General features: G+C 38.6%; 1 protein-coding gene across 10 annotated transcripts in view; it reads left to right on the forward strand.

Annotated features, from left to right (window-relative positions):
• Nucleotides 1-25,353, forward strand: part of MLLT10 (MLLT10 histone lysine methyltransferase DOT1L cofactor) — a 244,978-nt gene that overhangs the window by 41,643 nt on the left and 177,982 nt on the right. For all 10 annotated transcript variants that reach the window (XM_046010903.1, XM_046010902.1, XM_046010901.1 and 7 more), the window contains one exon: nt 23,664-23,718. In XM_046010903.1, the coding sequence (XP_045866859.1) occupies nt 23,664-23,718 (55 nt within the window). The remainder of the gene's footprint in view (nt 1-23,663; nt 23,719-25,353) is intronic.

Consider the following 25,353-nt stretch of genomic DNA (forward strand, 5'->3'; position numbering starts at 1 on the left):
CTTGATCCCAGGAACCTGAGATCATGACCTGAGCTGAAGGCAGAGGCCTTAATCCACTGAGCCACTCAGGTGCCCCCAAATTTTATTTATTAATTTTTTATTTAAAATATTTTATTTATTTATTTGACAGAGATCACAAGTAGGCAGAGAGGCAGGCAGAGAGAGAGAGAGAGGAGGAAGTGGGCTCCCTGCTGAGCAGAGAGCCTGATGTGGGGCTTGATCCCAGGACCCTGGGATCATGACCTGAGCCGAAGGCAGAGGCCTTAACCCACTGAGCCACCCAGATGCCCCTATTTTTTCTTTTTTAAGTACACTTGGTGCCCAGTGTGAGGCTTGAACTCATGACCCTGACATTAAGAGTCATATGCTCTACCCACTGAGCCCGTTTGGTGTCCTCTTGAGTTAATTTTTATATAAGGTGTGAGGCGTTTTTTTCCCCCTTGTCTCTTTGCCTAAGCATTTCTAAATATTCCAGTGACAACCATTTGCTGAAAAATCCATCTTCCATTGAATCGCTCTTGCACATTTGTCCAAAATCCGCTGGGAATCTTTGTTTGAGTATATTCCTGGGTTTTCTGTTCTGTTACATTGATCTTTATGTCTGTCTGGCAGTACCAACTATCGTAATTACTGTGTGAGATGCTTCTTGAATTATATGGATGATTCTACTTTATTATTTCATAAAATTGTTTTGGCTTTCTAGTTTCTTTGTGTTTTTGGTTTTTAAATATATATTTTATTATTATTATTTTTTAAAGATTCTATTTATTTATTTGACAGAGAGAGAGATCGTAAGTAGGCAGAGAGGCAGAGAGAGGCGGGGGGGGGGGGGGAAGCAGGCTCCCCGCTGAGCAGAGAGCCCGATGTGGGGCTCCATCCCAGAATCTTGAGACCATGACCTGAGCCAAAGGCAGAGACTTAACCCATTGAGCCACTAAGGCGCCCCTTAAATATATATTTTAGAATAACTTGTCTGTACATAGCCAAAACCTTTGTTAGGATTTTGATAGGAGTACCGTTAAACCCAAATATCAATTTGTGGAGAATTGACATGTTTACTATGTTGAGTCTTCTCATCCATGAAGACAGTATGTTTATTTAGATCATTGATTTCTTTTGGTACTTTTATGTAGTTTCAGCCTATAAGTCTTATACATACTTTGTGGATTTATACCTAGGTATTTAATTTTTTTGGAAGTAATTGAAAATAGTATTGTATGTTTAATTTTGGTATTTATGTTATTTATTGGTAGTATATTAGAGTAACAGTTGATTTTTTTAATCTTGGATCCTGCAATGTTGGTGTATTCATTCATGAATTCTAGGAGTTTTGTTATAGATTCCTTGAGATTTTCTAGGTAGGTAATTGTGTCATCTGCAGATAGGGTTATTTTTATTTCTGCCTTTTCAATTTGTATGCCTTTATTGCTTGCCTAATTGTTGCAGCTAGAAATTTCAGCATGGTATAGATTTAAGATCTTTAGGGAAAGCATTCACTCTTTGATGAAAACAGCTAAGTAGGATGTTAACTGTAGGTTTTTTGTAGATGTCTGTATGAAGTTTACCTGTATTCTATTCCTATTTTCCTTAGTTTATTTATGTATTTATTTTAAAAAAATCATGAATGGGTGCTGAGTATTGTTAGGTCCTTTTCCTGTCATTAATAGATGTACTTTTTTCCTTTAGCCTGTTAATATGGTAGATTATGTTCTTTGATTCTGAATTGACTTAAGTAAGCTCCACTTGATATGGCACATAACTTTTTTTTATATATTATGGGATTGCATTTATGTTTTGTTAAGAAATTTTATGTCTGTGAGAGCTGTTGTCTGTAGTTTTCTTTTTTCATATTCTGGTTTTGATAGTGGGAGTAATAACTAGCTTCATAGAATGAGTTGGGAAAAATGCTACTTTTTCTGTTTTCTGGAAGAGATAGTATAGAATTGGGATTCTTTAGAGAGTGGGTTGGAACTATCTGGATTTTCATATTTCCTTTTTGGTTGTTTTTAAAGTAAAAATTGAAATTTAGAAATAGTTACAGGGCTAGGGGTACTTGGCTCTCTCATTTGGAAGAGCATAGAACTCTTGATCTCAGTCATGAGTTCAAGCCCCACGTTGGGTGTGGAGATTACTAAAAAAAAAAAAAAATAAGTAACTTTAAGGAAAAAAAAAAAAAGTTACAGGGCTATTCATATTGCCAGTTTCATAATTGGTGAGTTGGAGTAGCTTGTGTTTTTCAAGGAAGAGATTCATCTCATCTAAGCTAAGAGTTATGTTATGTGTGTGAAGTCGTTTGTAGTATTCCCTTATTTTGGTGTCTACAGGATCAGTACTGATATCCTCTCTTTCATTTCTGATAGTGGTGATTTGTCTTCTCTCCTTTTCTTTGTCAGTGTTGCTAGAGGTTTATCAATTTTATTGATCTTTTCAAAGAAGCAGCTCCTTGTTTTGTTGACTTTATTTTTTTCTATTTTAAATTTCACTGATTTCTGCTCTTCTATTTATTTTTACCTGCTTTCTGCTTGCTCTGAGTTTATTTTGTTCTTTTTTTTCTGAGGTGGAGACTTACAATTAAAATTATTGATTTGGGACTCTTCCACTTTTCTGTGCATTGTTACAAATTTCTGTCTTATCATTGGTTTACCTATGTTACATAAATTTTATTATGTTGGGGCACCTGAGTGGCTCAGTGGGTTAAGCCTCTGCCTTTGGCTCAGATCATGATCTCAGGGTCCTGAGATCGAGCCCCTTATCGGCCTCTCTGCTTGGTAGGGAGCCTGCTTCCCCCAGCCCCCTGCCTGCCTCTCTGCCTACTTGTGATCTCTCTCTGTCAAATAAATAAATAAAATCTTTAAAAAAAATTTATTATGTTGTATTTTTATTTTCATTCAGTTCGTTATATTATTTTCGTTTTCCTTGCAGCTTACTCTTTCATTATTGTGTCACTTTCTCTGGCCACTGTGGTTTCTGATGAGAAATTTGCTCTCAAATTATTTTCTTCTATAAGTAAAATGTTTTTCTCTTGCTGCTTTCAAGATACCTTTTTTGTCTTTAGATTTCAGAAGTGTAATTTAGGATGTGTTTAGGGGTAGATGTCTTTTAACCCTTTTCTTGATTTTGTAGTTTTAACCCTTTAACCCTTTTTTAACCCTTTTCTTGATTTTGTAGTTTCATGACTTACCAAAATGGAATTTTTTCAGTCATGATTTACTTGAGTACTTTTTCAGTCTCACTTTATTTCTCCTCTTTTTTCTTAGACACTCATGACATAAATGTTAAGATTATTTGTTATAGTCCCAAAGATCTTTGAGGGTCTGTTCTTTTTTTTTTTTTTTAATATTTTATTTATTTATTTGGCAGATTACAAGTAGGCAGAGAGACAGGTAGAGAGAGGTGGGGAAGCAGGCTCTCTGCTGACCGGATAGCCCGATGTGGGGCTCGATCCCAGGACCCTAGACCATGACCTGAGCTGAAGGCAGAGGCCTTAACCCACTGAGTCACCCAGGTGCCCCTATTCATTTTTTTTTTCTTTTTTCGCTCGCTCTCTGTTGCTTACATTGAGTGATTTTCGTTGTTGTATCTTCTAGTTCATGGATTCTTTTATTCTCTTTCCTTGATGCTGCTTTTGAGGTCATGCATTGAGCTCTTTTATTTTGCATAGTGTACTTTTCAGTTCTAAAAATTTCCATGTGGTTCTTTATATTTTCATTTTTGCGGAGGCTCTCTAGATTTCATTTCTGTGTTTGTAATTGCTCATGGCATCTTTTTTTTTTTTTTTTTTTTTGAGAAAATTTATTTGATAGAGAGAGAGAGACAGCTAGAGAGGGAACACAAGCTGGGGGGAGTGGGAGAGGGAGAAGCAGACACCCTACCAGGGAGCCTGATGTGGGGCTTGGGATCATGACCCAAGCCAAAGACAGATGCTTCATGACTGAACTACCCAGGCTCCCTTCATGGAATCATTTTTTAAAAAATATTTCATTTTTAAGTAATCTGTATACCCGAAGTGGGGTTTGAATTTATAACCCTGAGATGAAGAGTCATGTATTCTACTGACTAAGCCAGCCAGGTGCCCTTTATTGAGTCATTTTTATTTATTTATTTAAGATTTTAAAATTTATTTATTTGACAGAGAGAGAGTGAAAACATAAGCAGGGGGAGTGGGAGAGGGAGAAGCAGGCGCCTCATCGAGCAGGCAGCCTGATGCGGGGCTCGATCCCAGGACCCTGGGACCACGACCTGAGCTGGAGGCAGACGCCCAACGACTGAGCCACCCAGGCGTCCTGGAGTCATTTTTTAAAAAATTATTTTTTTTATTTTTTAGAAGATTTTATTTATTTATTTGAATGAGAGAGAAAGAGAGAGAGAGAGAGAGAACAGTCAGGGAGTGCAGCAGGCAGAGGGAGAATCAAAGACTCCCTGTTGAGCAGGGAGGCCGACTCAGGGCTTGATCCCAGGACCTGGGATCGTGACCTGAGCCAAAGGCAGATGCTTAACAGACTGAGCAGACACCCCTGCTGAGTCATTTTTATTATAGCTGCCTTAAAATCTTCATTAGATAGTTACTAACATTTTTCAGATATTAAAATTACAAATATCTCAGTGTTGGCACCTATTGATTGTCTTTTTCATTCAGTGAGATCTTCTGGTTCTTGTTATGACACATGATTTTTTTTTTCTTCTTCAAAGATTTTATTATTTATTTGACAGACAGGGATCACAAGTAGGCAGAGAGGCAGGCAGGGAGAGAGAGAGGAGGAAGCAGGCTCCCCGCTGAGCGGATAGCCTGATGCGGGGCTTGATCCCAGGACCCTGTGATCTTGACCCCAGCCTAAGGCAGAGGCTTTAACCTACTGAGCCACCCATGCGCCCTGACACATGATTCTTGATTGAAACCTGAAATTTTTGTGTTATGCTATGGGACTTTGCATTTTACATGAACCTGTTTTAAGCTGGCTTTTCCTGACACTTGCCTGACAGGAGGAGTTGTGGGTATTATATCCTTTTGCCAGGTGTGGGATAAAGTTCATGTTCCCTGTTGGGCCTTTGTTGACATTTGAGGGAAGCTGCTTGTTAATGCTGAACAGAGTTGTGAATTATGGCTCTATACCTGACCTCCACAGTAGATGTGGCCTCACTTAACCACTCTGTGTTGGTGAAATCCCTAGCTCCTTGCTGTACCTTCAGAAGTCCAGGCTTTCCTTGTTGTCTGTATGGGGGGTGGGGGGCATGCTATTTATTAAAAAGTGAAGCTGGAAATTCTGGTTCCCTAGTTGGCCTGCTCTTACACTACCCCAGTGGTAGTCTTGGGATGACTCATAGTCTCACAAGAGTGGATTGCCCACCTGACCATTGCAGGAGTGGGTGGGGTCAATTTTTTTTGTGATGTTAAGCTGGGTAGAGTATCTACTATCTAAAAGTTTTCCTTTATAGCTAATTATGATTCCTTCCTAGTTGTTTGTCTAGACAGACAAACAGGAAGCCTTTTGTTTGAGCTTTTTTGGTGGAGGGTCTATGCTTGGTGCTTCTAGGTTGCTGAATTAACATCCCGAGAGTGGGATATATTAGGCAAAAAGAAAACCTCACTGCCATGTTATTCCTTAGGTCCCCTGGTTTCTAGCTAATTTGCCTTCTTAACATGTTTCAGAATGTATTTGTTTTGTTTATAATGTCCACAGTTTTTGTTTGTATTTTTTAAGAGAAAAGTACATCTCCATCATTCAGTAAATGGAGGAAGTCTAGTCTTCCATTTCAGTGAGTTTGCTCTATTGTTTTTTCTTTATATTTCATTGATTTCTGCTCTGATCTTTATTTCTTGCTTTGTTTTGTTTTTTGTTTTTGTCCTTCTAATCTCTTCAGGTACAAGGTGAAGTCATTGATTTAAGTTTTCTTTTCTAACATAGGCATTTAGTGCTATAAATTTCCCCCTCAATTATTGCTTTAACTGCCTTCCACACATTTTGGTAAGTTTTATTTTCATTTTAATTCATTTAAAAATAGTTTTCTATTTTCTCTTTTGATTTCTTTTTTGACTCACTGGTCAGAGAAAACTTTTTGTATTACCTGAAACCTTTAAAATGTATTGAGTTGTTTCATGGCCTGGATGTAGTCTTGGTGAATCTTCCATATGTCCTTGAACATAATGTATATTTTACTAGTTTGTGTAGAGTGTTCTGTAAATGTCACTAATGTCAATTTTTTGATGATATTCTTCTGGTTGATAATATCATTCAAGGTTATTATATACATTTTTAAAGATTTTATTTATTTAGGGGAGCCTGGGTGGCTCAATCATTAAGCATCTGCCTTCGGCTCAGGTCATGATCCCAGGGTCCTGGGATGGAGAACCGCATTGGGCTCTCTGCTCAGCAGGGAGTCTGCTTCTCCCCCTCCCACTCCCCCTGCTTTGTGTTCCCTCCCTCTCATGGTCTCTCTCTGTCAAATAAATAAAATCTTCAAAAAAAAAAAAAAAGATTTATGTGAGAGAGAGAGACAGGGCATAAGCAGGGGGAGGGGCAGAGAGAGAGGGAGAAGCAGACCCCTGGTTGATCAGGGAGCCCAATGCGGGGCTCAATCCCAGAACTCCAGGATCATAACCTAACCAAAGGCAGATGCTTAACCGGCAGAGCCACCTATGTGCCCACGTTTAGTATATTCTTACTGATTTTCTGTTTACTGGTTCTGTGAATTGACAGAAGTTTATTGAAATTTCCAAATAAAGTTTTGGGTTTTCCCATTTCTTTTTGTAGTTCTGTTACGATTGCTTCATGTGTTTTGAAGGTGTTACTAGGTGAATAATGTCGAGGATTTATGTATTTTCTTAATGAGTTAAACCCTTTATGTGTCTGAAGTGAGCCTCTTTTTTCCTGATAATACTGATTTTTACTTCTAAATTTTTATTGAAGTATCATTAACATTCGGTGTTATGCAAGTTTCAGGTGTACAGTATAATTCAACAATTCTATACATTTCTGAGTGCTCATCAAGATAAGTGTACCTTTGTAGGTACTGGGTGGCTCAGTTAAGCATCTGCCTTCAGCTAAGGAGTCCTGAGTCGGGTTCCATGCCCAGTGAGGGATCTGCTTTTCTCTCTCCCTGCTGTTGTGCTCTTGCTCTCTGTCTTTTTCTCTCTCTCTCTCTCTTCTCAAATAAATAAAATCTTAAAAAAGAAAATAAGTGTACTTCTTTTTTTTTTTTTTTTTTAAAGATTTTTATGTATTTATTTGAGAGAGGATGAGAGAGAGCAGTCAGGGAGAGAGGCAGAGGGAGGAAGAGAAGTGGACTGGAGCTCAATATGGGGCTCAATCCCAGGACTCTGGGATCGAGACCTGAGCCTAAGGCAGAGGCTTAACTGATTGAGTCACCTAGGCACCCCAGTAAGTGTACTTTTAATCCCTTTTACTATTAATCTCCTTAATCTTTTTTCCATCCCTCTACCCCTCTGGCAACTACCAGTTTTCTATGGGTCTGTTTTATGGATTTTTTTCTGCTTTGTTTGTTTGTTCATTCTTTTGTTTTATTTTTTAGATTCTGCATGAAAGCAAAATCATAGTATTTGTTTCCTAGTCTAACTTATTTTAGTTAGCATTATACTCTATAAGTTCTTTCATGTTGTTGCAAATGGAAAGAGTTCATTTTTTTTATGGCTGAGTAATACTTCATTACACACACACACACCCCTTTATCCATTTATCTATCTGTGGATGTGTGGGTTACTTACATATCTTGGGTTTGGTAAATAATGCTGCTGTAAACATAGAGGTGCATATATCTTTTTTTTTTCATGTATCTTTTTGAATTAGTGTTTTTATTTTTTTTGGGTAAATACCCAGAAGTAGAATTACTGAATCAGTTTGCCTTCCCACCAACAGTGTACGAGGTTTTTTCCCCCTCCACATCTTCACCAACTCTTGTTTCTTGTGTTTTTGATTTTAGCCATTCTGACTGGTGTGAGCTAATATCTCTCTCCTTGTGGTTTTGATTTGCATTTCCATGATGATGAATGGTATTCAATATCTTTTCATGTGTTTGTCAGCCATCTGTATGTCTCCTTTGGAGAAATGTCCATTCAGGGCTTCTTCCCACTTCTGATCAGTTGTTTTTGGTGTTGAGTTGTATAAGTTTTTTATGTATTTTAGATGTTAACCCCGTATCAGATATATCATTTGCAAATATTTTCTCCCATTCAGTGGGTTGCCTTTTTGTTTAGTTGAGGTTATCCTTAGCTGTGCAAAAGCATTTTATTTTGATGCCCCAAAGTTTATTTTTGTTTTTATTTTATTTTTATTTAGATTTGCTTTTTTTTTTTTTTTTTTGCCTGAGGAGACATATCTAAAACAATGTTTCTATGGCTGATGTCAAAGATATTAACTGCCAGTGTTTTCTTGGAAGAGTTTTCTGTTTAGGTCTTTTTTTTTTTTTTTAAAGATTTTATTTATTTATTTGATAGACAGAGGTCACATGTAGGCAGAGAAGCAGGCAGAGAGAAAGGAGGAAGCAGACTCCCTGCTGAGCAGAGGGCCCGATGTGGGGCTCGATCCCACGACGCTGGGATCATGACCTGAGCCGAAGGCAGAGGCTTTAACCACAGAGCCACCCAGGCGCCCCTCTGTTTAGGTCTTTAACCCATTTTGAGTTTATTTTTGTGTGTGACTAAGAAAGAGGTCAGGTTTGTTTTTTTGCAGGTAGCTGTCCAGTTTTCCCAGCACCATTTGTCTTTTCCCCATTGTATATTCTTTTGTTGTAGGTTAATTGACCATAAAAGCTTGGGTTTTTTTGAGCTCTCTCTTCTGTTTCACTGATCTATGTGTCTGTTTTTGTACCAGTACCATACTGTTTTGATTGTTATAGCATTGTATATCTTGAAGTCTGGGATTGTGATAGATACCTTCAGCTTTGGTTTTTTTTCTCTCTCAAGATTGCTTTGGCCATTTGGAGTCTTTTGTGGTTCCATACAGATTTTGGTTTTATTGTAGTTATGTGAAAAATGTTTGTATTTTGTTAGGGAGTATAGCTTGCTGTGGATAATGTGGATATTTTAACAATATTGGTTCTTCCATTCTTTGAGCATGGAATATCTTTCCATTTTTTTATGTTTTCAGTTTCTTCAATCAGTGTTGTACAGTTCTTTCACCTCCTTCATTAAGTTTATTCCTAGGTATTTTATTTTTGGTGTAATTGTAAATGGAATTATTTTTTAAAATTTCTCTTTTTGCTTCTTTATTATTAATGTATAGAAATGCAACTATTGTTCTAGATAGTAATTTTTAATCTTTTGATTTACCAAATTTATCAGTTCTTACAGTTTTGTGGTGAAGTCTTTAGAAAGTTTTCTTAGTGACACTTCTACTTCTTCCTTACCAATTTGGATGATTTTATTTCTTTTTTAAAAAATTTATTTATTTGAGAGAGTGAATGAGCGAGAGAGAGAGCAAGCTCGCATGCAAGCTGGTTGAGGAGCAGAGGGACAGGGAGAAGGCAGAGTTCCCTCTGAGTAGGGAGCCTCACTCAGCTTGATCGCAGGGCTCTGGGATCCTGACCTGAACCGAAGGCAGATGCTTAACCAACGGAGCCACCTAAGTGTCCTGAGGTGCTTTTTCTTTTTCTCTTTTCTTTCTTTCTCTCTGTCTCTCTTTCTCTCTTTCTTCTTCTTCTTTAAAGATTTTATTGATTGATTTGAGAGAGAGAGACACAGCGAGAGAGGGAACACAAGCAGGGGGACTGGGAGAGGTAGAAGCAGGCTTCCTGCAGAGCAGGGAGTCTGATGTGGGGCTCTGTCCCAGGACACTGGGATCATGACCTGAGCCGAAGCCAGATGCTTAAGGACTGAGCCATCCAGGCGTCCTCTTCTTCTTCTTCTTCTTTAAAGATTCTGTTTGTCAGAGAGAGAATGAGAGATAGAGAGGAGGGAGCGTGAGAGCACTGGAGTGCACAAGCAGGGGGGAGCAGCAGGCAGAGGGAGAAGCAGGCTCCCTGCTGAGCAAGGAGCTAGATGTGGGACTGATCCCAGGATCCTGGGATCAGGACCTGAGCCAAAGGCAGCCACTTAATTGAGTGAGCCACCCAGACACCTTTTATTTCTTTTTCTTGTCTGATTACTTGCAGCCAGGAGTTCTGATACTATATTGAATAAAAGTGGTTACAGTAAGCATACTTGTCTCAGTCTGTGATCTTAACAGGAAACGGTCTCAGTATTTCACCATTGGCTATGATGTCAGCTATGGGTTTGCCATATATGGTCTTCATAATGCTGAAATATGTTCCCTGAACAACTACTTTGTTGAGGGATTTTATCATGAATGGATATTGTACTTTGTCCAGTGCTTTCTCTGCATCTGTTGAGATAGTCATGTTGTTTTTATCCTTTCCTGTTAATATGATATATCACATTGATTTATTAGCAAATACTGAATTATACTTGCATCCCAGGAGTAAATCCCACTTGGTCATGGTGAATGCTTCTTTTTAATGTATTGTTGAATTCAGTTTACTAATATTTTGTTGAGGGTTTTGCTTTTATATTCATTAGAGATAGTGGCTTGTAGTTCTCTTGCAGTGTCTTTATCTGGTTTTGGTATCAGTAATGCTGGCCTCATAGAATAAATTAGGAAATTTTCCTTCCTCTTAATTTGTTTTTGTATTTTTGTAATATTTTGAGAAGAATATGTATTAAACTCTTTAAATACATGGTGGAGGGATGCTTGCTTGGGTGGTTCAGGAGGTTAAGCACTTGCCTTTGGCTCAGGTCGTGATCCCATTGTCCTTGGATCAAGTCATGCATCCGGCTCTTTGCTCAGCCAGAAGCCTGCTTCTCCCTCTCTGTGACTCCCGCGGCTTGAGCTCTCTCTGACAATAAATAAAATCTTTTAAAAAATACAAATAAAATTCACCTGCATTAAATCCTTTATCTTTGTGAAATGATCTTTTTTTTTTTTTTTTTTTTTTTTTGAGAGAAAAAGAGAGAGAGAGAGCATGAGAGCAGGGAGAGAGGCCAAGGGAGAAAACAGAAACAGACTCCCCACTGAGCGGGGAGCCCTATGTGGGGCTCAGTTCCTGGACCGTGGGATCATGACCTGTACTGAAGGCAAAAACTTAACCGACTGGGCCACAGAGGTGCTCTGATGCTCATTTTTCTTGATAATACTGATTTTTTATTTATTTTTTATTTTTATTTATTTGTTTTTTTAAGATTTTATTTATTTATTTATTTGTCAGAGAGAGAGAGAGAGAGAGAGAGAGAGAGAGCTCGCGTGAGCACAGGCAGACAGAGTAGCAGGCAGAGGCAGAGGGAGAAGCAGGCTCCCTGCTCAGTGCAAGGAGCCCGATGTGGGGACTCGATCCCAGGACGCTGGAATCATGACCCGAGCCGAAGGCAACGGCTTAACCAACTGAGCCATCCAGGCGTCCCTATTTTTATTTTTTTTACAAAGATTTTATTTACTTATTTGACAGATACAGATCACAAGTAGGCAGAGAGGCAGACAGAGAGAGAGGAGGAAGCAGGCTCCCTGCTCCCAGGACCTGTTCCCAGGACCCTGGGATCCTGACCTGAGCCTAAGGCAGAGGCTTTAACCCACTGAGCCACCCAGGAACCCCCCAAGGCTGTGTTTTTTTTACTTATTTTCTTAACTGTGCTTTTTTTTTTTTTTTTTAAGATTTTACTTATTTATTTGACAGAGAGAGATCATAAGTAGGCACAGAGGCAGGCAGAGAAAGAGAGGAGGAAGCAGGTTCCCAGCGAGCAGAGAGCCTGATGTGGGGCCATCTCAGGACCCTGGGATCATGACCTGAGCCGAAGGCAGAGGCTTTAACCCACTGAGCCACCCAGGTGCCCCTTAACTGTGCTTTTAATGAGCAGAAATATGTAAGTCTGATGAAGTCTAGTTTTGTCAGTTTTTTCTTTTGTCTTTATTGTGTACTGTGTATGTGCTAAGACAGTTTTGCCTAACCCTGAAATCATGAAGGTAATTTCCTTTGTTTTTGCTGATTTATATTTAGGTCTCTAATGCATCTCAAATTAATTTTTGTAGGTAATTTTGTTTTTATATATGGATATCCAGTTGTTCCTGCACCATTTGTTGAAAAGAGTCTTCATTCTTCACTGCCTTGTTTTGGTGAAACAGCACTTGGCTGCATAAGTGGGCTCTATTTCAGGAATATTCGTTCTGTTCCATTGATCTATTTGCCTATCCTTATATCATTATAATACTAATTTGATTATTTGTATTATATAGTAACTCTTGAAGTCCAATTTGCAAGCCCAGTAACCTTTTTCATCCTTTTCAAGATTGCTCTGTATACTTGAAGTTTTTAGCATTTCCATATAAATTTCAGTATTAGCTTTTACAGGGGCAGTTGGGTGACTCAGTTGGTTAAGCATCTGCTGTCAGCTCAGGTCATGATCTCAAGCCCCATACCTGGCTTTCTGTTTAGTGAGGAGTCTGCTTTTCCTTCTCCCTCTGGCCTTGCACAAGCTCTCGTGCTCTCATATAAATAAATAAATAATTAAAAAAAATACTAGCTTTTCCATCACTTCAAAAAGGCTGATGGAATTACGATAACCATTACTTTTAATCTGTAGATTGGTTTGAGGAGAATTGACATGTTAACAGTATTGAGTCGTCCTTTTCATTAACATTGTATTATCTCCATTTCTTTATGTCATCTTTGTTTTCTCAGCAATATTTTCTAGTTTTCAGGCTTTGGTCTTGTGTGTCTTTTGTTTAAAAAAATGTTTTTTAGATTTTTCCTGTTATTTGATGCTACTATAAGTGGTATTTTAAGAATTCAGTTTCCTGGGACACCTGGGTGGCTCAGTTTGTTAAGCGAATGCCTTAGGCTCAGGTCTCAGGTCGTGATCCCAGGGTCCTGGGATTGAGTCCCACATCCAGCTCCTGGTGCAGCAGAGAGCTTGCTTCTCCCTCCCACTCTTCCTGCTGCTCTCCCTGCTTGAACTCTCCCTCTCTGTTAAATGAATAAATAAAACCTTAAAAAAAAGAAAAGAATTCAGTTTCCTAATAATTTGTTCTTAGCATACGGAAATAGAATTGAGTTATGTATATTGACTGTCTCATCACAACCTTACGTAACTCATTAATTCTTTGAGTATTTTTGGTAGGTAAATCAGATATTTGTAGGAGATGATCATGTTATAATTTTTACCTCTTTCCACTTTGCATTCTTTTTATTTTCTTCCCGTATTACATGTACCTAAGTGTTGTTTCCATTCTTTAGTGAAGGCATTTAGCTTCATACCATTAATTATGATGTCTGTCATCTGTAGGCTTTTTATTAATGACCTTTATCAGGCTGTTTAAAAATGTAGGTTTTATTATTATCTAAGTATGTTAGCAAGGCTGACAGATCAGGAGAGGACTCCCATTAAAAATTATAAAGTTGTGGGGTGCCTCAGTGGCTCAGTGGGTTAAAGCCTCTACCTTCAGCTCGGGTGTCCTGGGATCCAGCCACACAGTGGGTTCTGCTCAGTGGGGAATTTGCTTCCCCTTCTCTCTCTCTCTGCCTGCCTCTCTGCCTACTTGTGATCCCTGTCAAATAAATAAAGTCTTTAAAAAAATTATAAATTTGTAAATTATGAGAATGAAGGCAAGCAAGATCCTTCATTTTGGTTTCCATGGAAAGAAATAGTCAAGGAATGATGACCAGGTTTAGGATTGGTCTAGTTTGAATAATTTCAAGGGTCTGGGGCTTAGGGGCTGTCCGTAGTTGTCTGGTACTTACACTTGGGGGTGATTAGGGTAGGGGAATATTGTGGCCAGAGTACAAAATAGAGATGGTTGGGGCTGTGGGCTCTGGATTGGTTGGTTTGCATATGAAAGCTTCCTGGAGCATTGTTAGCTATCTTTAGGAATTAGATAGCCCTGAGAAGGGCAGTCCCTCTAGGGTCATGTCACCAAGGCCCAAAGTATCAAAAGTATGGAATGAAAAGATATGATTAATAAACAGGTTGTGTAAAATCTTTTGCTGGTTTTCTGACAATTTATAGCATTAATACAGTGAATTTAATTGTTTTATTTTCAAATGTTATATCAATCTTGTATTCTTTTTTTCCCCCTTAAGATCTTATTTATTTATTTATTTATTTATTTGACAGAGCACAGACAGGGGGAGTGGGAGAGAGAAGCAGGCTTTCCCTGAGCAGGGAGCCTAATGCTGGCCTGGACCCCAGGGCCCTGGGATCATGACCTGAGCTGAAGGCACACGATTAACTGACTGAGCCACCCAGGTGTCCCTCAATCTTGTATACTTGGGATAAATTTTACTTGATTACGGTGTATTATCCTTTCTATATATTGATGTATTGATATTGCTAATGTTTTATTAAATATTTTTTCATCTATGTACATAAGGGATATTAGTCTATAATTTTTTTTTGTATTTTCTGTTCAGGTTTTGGTATTATAGGTATTAATATCATCAGGTATGTTTGTTAGTATTATTCATGCTGAGCTTAGAAAATAATTTGAGAAGTGTTCTTTATATTCTGGAAGTGTTCGTGTGAGTTGATGCTGTTTCTTCCTTGGTGTTTGAAGGAATGTACCAGTGAAAAAGTCAGAGCCTAGAGTTTTATTTTGGGGAAGGAATTTTTAGAATGAATTCAGTTTAAAGGGCTCTTGAGATTTTTGTTTCATCTCATCAGTTTTTTGGTAAGTTGTGTTTTTCCAGGAATTCTTCCATTTCATCTAAGTTGTTAAGTCATTAACATAGGGGCGCCTGGATGGCTCAGTGGGTTAAAGCCTCTGCCTTCAGCTCAGGTCATGATCCCAGGGTCCTGGGATCCAGCCCCCATCAGGCTCTCTGCTCAGTGGGGAGCCTGCTTCCTCCTCTCTCTCTCTGCCTGCCTCTCTGCCTACTTGTGATCTCTCTGTGTCAAATAAATAAATAAAATCTTTAAAAAAAAAAAGTCATTAACATAAAGTCAATAGTCTTTTGTTCTGTTACTGTCTGTGGGTTGTGTAGTGATAATTCCTCACTTTCTGTTCATACTGGTAATTTATGTATATGTTTTATATCCATTTCGCTAGAGGTTTATCAACTTTGTTGATCTTTTCAAAGGACCAGCTTTTCATTTGTATCTAGGAAATCACTGTTCACTCCTAGGTCATGAAGTTTCATTTTAAGAGTTTTATAGTGTTAGCTCTTACATTTAAGTATATGATCCATTTTGAGTTACTTTTCTGTCTGATATAAATAAGGGGTCCAACTTAAGGTTTTGTTGGGTAGAATTTTTAATATATGAATTTTGTAAAACTGTTTTTCTTTGCGTTCGTTTCTTAGAATTCTACTAGTAATTTCAATATATTTCCTTACCTTCTTATTGTCTATATAGAGTACCCCTTACAGTTAATATTGTACTCCTTTGTAAATGTATGGACATCTTGCGGTCATAGAGATTCTTTGACATAAGCTCTGTTTGCTCAGTTATGCTATTGTCATATGTATTAGATCTCACTTATAAACCCCAGAAAACAATATTTTAATTTTTGCTTTCAATAATCATTTGTATTTTTAAGAATTTAAGACTAGGGCGCCTGGGTAGCTCAGTTGGTTGAGCAGCTGCCTTGGGCTCGGGTCATGATCCTGGAGTCCCGGGATGGAGTCCCACATCCGGCTCCCTGCTCAGCAGGGAGTCTGCTTCTCCTGCTGACCTCTGTACACTCATGCTCTCTCTCTTATTCTCTCTCTCAAATAAATAAATAAAATCTTAAAAAAAAAAGGAATTTAAGACTAAAATTCTTTTATACTTTCCAGATGTTCATCATTTGTGGTCCTCTTCGTTGCTTCTTCAGGATTTGCATTTCCATTTTAGTACCATTTTCCTTCATTATGAAGAATTTCTGTTAGCCTTTGTTGTAGTCCATGCCTTCTGGCGATGAATTCTGTTTGAAAATACCTGTTTAACCTTCTTCTTCTTCTTTTTTTTTTTTTTTAATTTTTGTTTATTTATTTGTCAGAGAGAGAGAGAGAATGAGTGAGTGCACCAAGTAGGGGGAATGGCAGGTACAGGGAGAAGCAGGCTCCCTGCTGAGCAAGGAGCCTGATGTAGGACTTGATCTCAGGACTCTGGGATCATGACCTGAGCCGAAGGCAGATGCCCAACCGACTGAGCCACCCAGGTGTCCCTCACCTTAATTTTTGAAGGACATATTAGTTGGATATAGAATTCTGGGTTGAACTGCAGTTGTTTTCCTTGAAGTACTTTAAAGATTTTGTGTCACTCTCTTTTGACTTCCATAATTTATGATGAGAATTCAGTCATTTATTTAAAAACTGTTCCCCTTTATTTGATGTGTCCTTTTCTTTTGGCTCCTTGATGACATTCTTGCCTCTGTTTGCTTTCCAGTAAGCACTTTGGGTACTTGGGGCTCACTGAGCTTTTTTGAATCTATAAAGTTCTCTGTCTTCAAATCAAAATTTTATCCACTGTTTTTCAGCACTGACTTCTTGCCATATTCCATATTCTCTTCCTCCTTACCAGTTTTCTACACCATCAATTATACATGTTAGATTTTTTGACACTGTTCCATAGGTGAAGTCTTGTTCATTTTTTCCCACTATTTTCCCTTTTCCCGATTAAAGATTAGAGGTAATGTAGCTTCAGAATCACTGATTTTTTTCCTTTGTCATCTTGATTTTGTTGTTAAGCTGTCCAGTACCCCTTCATCTGTGTGTGTGTGTGTGTGTGTGTGTGTGTGTGTGTGTGTGTACACACTTTTTTTTTTTTTTTTTAAATTTTTGGGGCGAGGGAGAGGCCGGGGAGGGGCAGAGAGAGAGAAAATCTTAGGCATGCTCCATGCCCAGCATTAGTTGGGGCTCCATTTCACGACTCTGAGATCAAGACCTGAGCTGAGATCAAGAGTTGGATGCTTAACTGACTGAGCCAGTCAGGTGTCCCTGTTTCTTTTCTATAGTGTCTTTTACTTTGCTGAGATTTCCTGTTTCACTTAATATAGGTACATTTTTATTTTCTCTTAAAACTCAGTTACAGTAGTTATTTAAAGCCTGATTCCAGTTTTCTGGTCATCTTAGATTTGGTTGACTTTCACTGATTGTCTTTAAGCATGGTTAGCATTCTACTTAGTAGATCAGGTAACTTGGATTGTTTTCTTTCTTTTTTTTTTCTTTAAATATTTTATTTATTTGAGAGAGACGGCAAGCTAGCATGAGGGGTAAGGGGCAGAGGGAGAAGCAGACTGCCTGCTGAGCAGGAAGTCTGATGTGGGGCTCTGTCCCAGGACCCCAAGACCATGACCTGAGCCAAAGTCAGACTCTTAACTGACCGAGCCACCCAGGTGCACCACTGGATTGTTTTCTAAACATTGTGAATGTTGTATGTGGGGAGTTCTGGATTCTGTTCTATTCCTTTGAAGAAATTGATACTGTTTTTCTCAGGCAGTTGATTTGGTTGGATTCACACTATTATGTATTTTGAGAATTGCTTAAATCTAATTTTATTTCTTTTTTCCTTAGTTAGGCTCTAGCTTGTTCTGTGATTGGATGTTCCAGGGTTAGTGAGAGAGTTGGGCAGATTCTATATATAAAAATTTGGGGCTCCCCTCTTGGTTCTCTTTTTGTATGGATTCAGACCTTACTTTACCTGTCGCTCTGAACTTTATATTCTAGTTCTTCAGATACTAAGACTACAGGAGCCTCTATCGGCTGACTGTGGCTTGTCTTCAGGCTGAAAGTTTTAAAAAATGGGAAACTTTGGGTGCCTGGGTGGCTCAGTCTCTTAAGTGGCTTCCTTTGGCTCAGGTCATGATCCCAGTCCTGGGATTGAGCCCTGCATGAGGCTCCCTCCTCAGTGGGGAGCCTGCTTTTCTCTCTCCCTCTCTCCCTGCTTCTGCTCTGTCTCTTTCTGTCAAATAAATAAATAAAATATATATATATATTTTTTTGTAAAGAAAACTGTGCTGGTCCCTTCCAGGTTTTGACTACAGGTGAGAAACCAAAATCTGGCTGATTACCTGTGTAAGGGTTTGTCTTTTATAAGCTTACTTAATTGTTGTAGAAATTCATTTTAAGTAAAAAAAGAAATGATGGTAAATGTTTTATCCTGCAGATACTTTATGCCACAGTTGTATCTGTTACATAAGGAAGATCAAACTTAAAACCTTATCCTTTATTGATTTATTTATTCTTATCAGCTTATTATAATATTTACAAAATTTGGTATGTTTTAGTTCATTGCAGTTATTATCTTTTTGGCCTTAAGTGATTTCCCATTTTTAAAAAAAATTTTATTTATTTGTTTGAGAGGGACAGAGATAGTGAGAGAAAGCATGAGTGGGAAGGAGAGAAAGAAGCAGACTCTCCATTGAGCAGGGAGCCTGACGTGGATCTTGATCCCAGGACCCTGGTATCATGACCAGAGCCAAGGGCAGATGCTGAACTGACTGAGCCACCCAGGGACCCTGGCCTTAAGTGATTTAATCTTTGGCTAGTAGGAACCTCTTTAGGTTGGCTGGTAAATTCTTTTGATATGAATAAAATAGTCTTTTATAGCTTCCTTGCTATTTTATAGAACAAGTTATCTCGAGCTTGCTTGACCTAGACAGGGATCATATATATACATCCCTCAGGAGTCCCGGTGACTTTGGGAAATGCTGTTTGGAGACCACATCCTTGGCACTAGAGGTGCTCATTTCTACTGTATTAGCCATAAGTCTTTGTAAAAGAAAAGATAGGTTATTTTAGATTTATTTATTTATTTATTTAAGAAATGGGGCTCCTATTTGGCTCAGTTGGTGTACCATGTGACTCTTGATCTTGGGGTTGTGAGTTTGAGCCCCATGTTGGATGTGGAGATTACTTAAAAATAAAATATTTTCCTTTTTTTTTTTTTTTAAAAAAGATTTTATTTATTTATTTGAGAGGGAAAGTGAGCTCAAGTGGGGGTAGGGGCAAAGAGGGAAAGGGACAGAGAGAGTGACAAGCAGATTCCCTGCCAACAGGGTGCCCCACATGGGGCTTGATCCTAGGACCCTAGGATCACAACCTGAAGCATCTGACTGAGCCACCCAGATGCCCAAAAAGAACCCCCCCACCCTTGCCCTGCCTCCCCTTGGTGAGAGAGGGAGAGAATCTTTTTTTTAAAGATTTTATTTATTTACTTGTCAGAGAGAGAGCTGAGGGAGAGTGAGCACAGGTAGAAAGAGTGGCAGGCTAAGCCAGAGGGAGAATCAGGCTCCCTGCTGAGCAAGGAGCCCCATGCAGGACTTGATTCCAGGACACTGGGATCAGGACCTGAGCCGAAGGCAGCTGCTTAACCAACTGAGCCACCCAGGCGTCCGGAGGGAAAGAATCTTTAACCCAGGGAGCCACCCAGGCGCCCGGAGGGAGAGAATCTTAAGCAGGCTCCACACACAGCCCCTTATCAGGGACTGATCTCATGACCCTGAGATCATGACCTGAGCCAATATCAGGTGTTAGATGCTTAACCAACTGAGTCACCCAGACGCCTCAAAAAGAAAATCTTAAAAAAAAAAAGAGGAGTGCCTAGGTGGTTCAGTTAGTTAAAGCATCTAGCTTTGGCTCAGGTCATGATACCAGGTTTCTAGGATTGGGTCCTGGCTCCTTGCTCAACGGGAGTCTGCTTCTCCCTCTGCCCTTCCCCCTGCTTGTTGTGCGTGTGCACTCTCTCTTTTGAATAAATAAAATCTTTTTTAAAAAAGAATGATATAGATACTACTTTATGCCACAGTTATGTCTTTTATTATGAGGAGGATCAAACCTAAAACCTTATTCTTTATCATTTTATTTTTTCTTTCCACCATATAGTATTATTTTCAGTTATTTCTTTGCTGTATCTTGTAATATGATGGTAATCACAGTCTGGGTAAACCAGTATAGTGGACTGCTGGTACATAACCACAGCCTCCCAGAGCGTCGGTATTTTGGGTGAACTTGATTTAGTGAAGTGTAGTGGGTTTTATCTTTTGGAAAAAGAATTTGATAAAGTAGAAAAAGTATTTGGAAATTAATCTCTACATTCTAAAGATGGAAAATAGTTACATCATTTCTTACTGTACTACATGATGTAGCAAAGAAAGAGCCATCTTGTGTGACTTGCACTTGTTTAGGCCTTTTGTTTTTTTTTTTCTTGGTAAAATATGAGATCTTCAATGTGTGCTTGCTTGTTTGTTTGATTTCCTTATAATCTGTGTTCCTTTTCACAGGAAATTTTTGTTTTTTTCCTCTGCCCCAACCCCTACTTGTACCTTTTAACACTGCTTCTTACTAAAATAATAATGAATCTGTGGAATTGTCATAACAACATGTTTGACTGCATCCTGCCTTATAAAACTTTCCAGTTTGACAAAACAGAGGATCATGGGGACAAGATGAAATCAAAGAGGGAGAGAAATTTATTATGAGAGACTCTTAATCAAGGGCACCTAGGTGGCTCAGTTGGTGAAGTGTCTGCCTTCAGGTCAGGTCATGATCCCATGGTCCTGGGATTGAGTCCTGTGTTGGGCTCCCTGCTCAGCGGAGAACCTGCTAATAATACAGTATATGTTAATTGAATTTAAATAAAAAATTTAAACTTTTCAGTTTGAATTCATTTACTATAAAATCTGGAGTCTCTATGGTTCAGGGTCCCTCATACCAGATCCTTCCTGAATTAGGGTATAATCTTCTAACTATAATTTAACATTCTTTTCCTGTACTTTTTTTCTCTGAAGGCTCATATTATCTATTATTTTATTTTATTTTTTAAAGATTTATTTGACAGAGAGAGATCACAAATAGGCAGAGAGTCAGGTAGAGGGTGGAGGGGGGAAAGTAGGCTCCCTTCTGGTCAGAGAGCCCAATGTGGGGCTCAATCCCAGGACCCCGAGATCACGACCTAAGCCAAAGGCAGAGGCCCTACCCACTGAGAAACCCAGGTGCCCTTATTTTTGTTTTTAGTAGGAAGACATGGCATGTAGTAGTGTATCTGTACAAAAATTTAAATTATAAAATAGTATTTTGGAATAAAGAAATAAACTCATAATCTTATCATCTTCACCATAGTCCTGTTAATCATATTTTGTGTATTTTGGGGTTTATTTCTTTCCATAAATTTATGTGAATATACCATTATTTCTCTCATTGTTATAGAGTTAGACTTTTTTTTTTTTAAAGATTTTATTTATTTATTTGACAGACAGAGATCACAAGTAGGCAGAGAAGCAGGCAGAGAGAGAGAGAAGGAAGCAGGCTCTCTGCTCAGCAGAGAGGCTCGATCCCAGGACCCTGGGATCATGACCTGAGCTGAAGGCAGAGGATTTAACCCACTGAGCCACCCAGGCGCCCCTAGAGTTAGACTCGATGCGAGGCTCGATCCCAGGACCCTGGGATCATGACCTGAGCTGAAGGCAGAGGATTTAACCCACTGAGCCACCCAGGCGCCCCTAGAGTTAGACTCGATGCGAGGCTCGATCCCAGGACCCTGGGATCATGACCTGAGCTGAAGGCAGAGGATTTAACCCACTGAGCCACCCAGGCGCCCCTAGAGTTAGACTTTCAAGGCATTTTTAAAAGAAAGATTTATTTGAGAGAGAGAGCACAAGCAGAGGAAATGGGCAGAGGGAGAGGGAGAAGCAGACTCCCTGCTGAACAGGAAGCCTGAGCCTGGGATTGGGACCTGAGCTGAAGGCAGATGCTTGACTGAGCCACTCAGGCGCCCTTCTTTTTTATACAATTCTTACAATTTTATTTTCATTTTTGCGAGAGAGAAGGGGAGAGAGCACGCGTGAGTGGAGGGTGGGGCAGAGAGAGTAGGAGGGAGAATCTTAAGCACACACAGTGCTGAGTATGGAGCCCAACATAGGGCTTGATCTCATGACCATGAGATCATGACCTAAGCTGAAGCCAAGAGTCCACATTGGGTATAGGGATTACTTAAAAAAAAAAAAAACAAAAAAAAAAAACAAAAAAAAAAAACAAGCTTTACAAGTCTTACTGAATTAGTGGTCAAACTAATGAAACCTAAACTAAACAAACCTGCGAAAGAGGGTTGGGGTCTAGGACAGGCATTATGGGTAGAAAGTAAAAACAACACATTTAAGGGCTAAAGCAAGAATGAACTTTGGAGTATTTATAGAAGCGAAGGAAGAGGGGCACCTGGATGGCTCAGTCAATAGAGCATGTGACTTTTGATTATGAGTTCGAGCCCCATGTTGGGCATAGAGTTTATTTAAAAGGAAACAAAAAGTGAAAGAGGAAAAGGCAGTATTGCCTGGACAGTGAGATGTTGGAAAGAGGAGATGGTGGAAGTAAGTAGGGGCTAAATCATGTAGGGAGACCATTAAAATGTTTATTAAGTGGTGTAGTGATACACTTGGACCTGCATTTTTGAAGTTCACTCTGGATTGGTGGTATAGGTAAGAGTAAGTATGGGGAGACTGTTGAGCGGGCATCCCTGAAGTGGTCCTGATGAAAGGTGATGTTGGCTTGCAGTGGGCTAATAGTAGTGTAGATGGAGAGAGGTAGTCAAATCTCACCAGTACTCAGTAGGATGAATGGGCAAAATGTACTGTTTCGTTAAGAATGAGTTAGAGAGTGGGGTGAAGCTGTCAAAAGATGATGTCTAGGCGTCTGGTATGGGCAATAGTTGGTTGAGTGTATCATTACAAAGATAGGGAAGGGGCATTTGGCTGGCTCAGTCAAAAGAGCATGTGATTCTTGACTGTGGGGTCATGAGTTCAAGCCCCATGTTTGGTGTTGAGATTATTAGAAAAAGTTAATAAACTTAAAAGATTGGGAATACTGTAGGAAGAGCATACGTTGGCACAGATTTTGGACAGTGCTTAAAGTACCATTTCAGTTCTGAATGTTTTATATATGGATCCAAAGATAGAGCTGAATAGGAGGTAAAATTTTAGAGTCACTAGCATACTTATAATTAGTTGGTAACAGATGTATGGAAAATAGGAGATTGTGTAGTGTTTAACATGAAATGAGAAGGCATCTTAAGGTGGAGCCCTGAGGAACTACCTCATTTAAAGTTTAGACATAGTGATCAGAAATGTGTTACCAAAGAGGTTAGAGGAAAACGGGAGAGTGAAATACTGGAAGACAAATACAGGATCTAATTGCTTATGTTTTATTACTTAGTCACTATTTTATCTTAATTTTCTTGTCTTACTTTCCTTTGTAATTTGTTTATATTACTATATTATATGCTGCAGAACCTCTTTGGAGAGCAGCAAGGTGGAGTACAAATAGTAAATACTGAGGTGTGACCTCTAGGAACATATTCTTCATAGTAAGACAATGTCGTTGGGACTTACCCTGTTTATTATTTTTGTAATTATATCTGTCTCCTAGCAGTAGTGGAAAGAAATAGCTATACTAGCTCTACATTTCTTTCTTTTTTTTTTTTTTTTTTTTTTTTTTAGAGATTTTATTTATTTTTGTGAGAGAAAGAGCAATCATGAGTAGGGGTGAAGGGCAGAGGGAGAGGGAGAAGCAGACTCCATGCTGAGCAGGGAGCCAGATGTGGGACTCCATCCCAGGTCATGACCTGAGCTGAAGGCAGATGCCTAACTGACAGAGCCACCAGGTGCCCCTGCTACCAAATTTTAATAGTTTTGAGGTTATAGGGAAGATGTTATATTTTGGTAATCTGTAAAATCTTTTTCTTTCTTTTTTAAAAATAGAGATGTGAACTGTGTCCTCATAAGGATGGAGCTTTAAAAAGAACAGATAATGGGGGTAAGTACGGAGACTTCTAAAAATTTTCTTATTGAAAACTAGAGTGGAGAGTATTTAAAAATATCTGGTAGTTCATATTATAATATCAAATTAAATGTTTACTGCTCACATATTTTTGATAGTAATGGATGTAATTTATGAATCTTTATTGCTACTTTAGGGACAGACATTTAGGCTTCTTTTTGAGAGAGAGCGAGCGAGCGAGTTGGGGGGTAGTGGGAGAGGGAGAGAGAGAGAAGGCTCCACACCTAGCGCAGAGCCAGAATCTGGGCTTGATCTCATGACTCTGAGATCTTGAAACTGAGCTGAAATTGAGAGTTGGACTCTTAACCAACTGAGCCATCAGATGACTCTAAGTGTTGTTTTTTTAATGTAGAATGGGCCACATACTTCTAATTAAAATCTTGATTTTTTAAATAGGTATAATTTTCTTATAGTAGAAATTATTTTTGGAAAAATAAGCTACTTTTTTTTGTTGTTAGAGCTTAACTCTGATGTTTTAGGCCCCTTTTCCCTTCTTTGTATTGCTGGACAGGTGATACTTCTCGTGAATGTTAATATTAATACCCTGAGGATTTTTGTTGCTTGAATATAGAGAAATGCTGACTTCTGTCTTTAAATTTTGGTGTGCTTTCCTGAGGACCCTTGTGTATATTTCATTTACATCTCCAGTTTTAGTTACCTTCCTCTGAGAAATCCATATTTCTTTATAACTCTGTACCGTTCTTAAATATGTAGTCATGAATTTATCAAACTTTGGCATACTATGAAAATTAACTGATGAAGAAACTTATAAAGTAGAGGTTGTAACTCCTGTTAGTATACTCTTTCATTTTGGGCAGCCACCTCTAAAGCATTTTTGGCACGGAATAGAAGAATGACATGAGTAAATAAAGGGAAAAATAAAATGTTTTTGCCTAGCTCTACATAAATTTATTTATATACAATTGTAATGTTTAGATTGTTAAATAGTCACATTGTACAAAATTTTAAAAATATTAGAGAAACCCTTGCTCCTGTTGCTGTTGACCATCTGCCTAGTTTCTCAACAACTTTTCCTGCTGTTGATATAGTTGCTGTTATTACTTATTCATATATCCTTCTAGAGTTTTTTTCTTATATACAAATAAATATGAATAAAGAAATATTTTCTCCTAATTTTTTTGCGGGTGGATGAATATTATACATACTCTTTTGCATCTTAATTTTTCCACTGAACAATTTATTACTAGTATAAAGCTCTCTTTTTTTATGTAATCAGTCACCTGTTGATAGACTTTTTGATCTTTTGCTTTTAAAACTAATGCTTTTATACATGTCGTACATATGTACATCTGTAGGATTATTAATTCCCAGGGTGGAACTGTTGGGTCAAAGTTCGTAGTTAATTTGATAGCTATTCCCCAATTGTTTTCCCCATTGGTTGTACCAATTTCTGTTTTTGGCACAATGAATGAAAAACTTATTCTTCATATCCATTGGTAATCCAGTAGGTGAGAATTGGTATCTCAGAGCAGTTATTTTGCATTTCCCTTATTGGGAGTGAAGCTGAACATCTTATATTTTTAAAGACAATTCGTATTTTTCCCTTTTGGTCTTTTAATATGTTTTTTCTCTTTGGTTGTTGATCATTTT

Source organism: Meles meles, chromosome 7, assembly GCF_922984935.1.
Source record: "Meles meles chromosome 7, mMelMel3.1 paternal haplotype, whole genome shotgun sequence".
NCBI lineage: Eukaryota > Metazoa > Chordata > Mammalia > Carnivora > Mustelidae > Meles > Meles meles.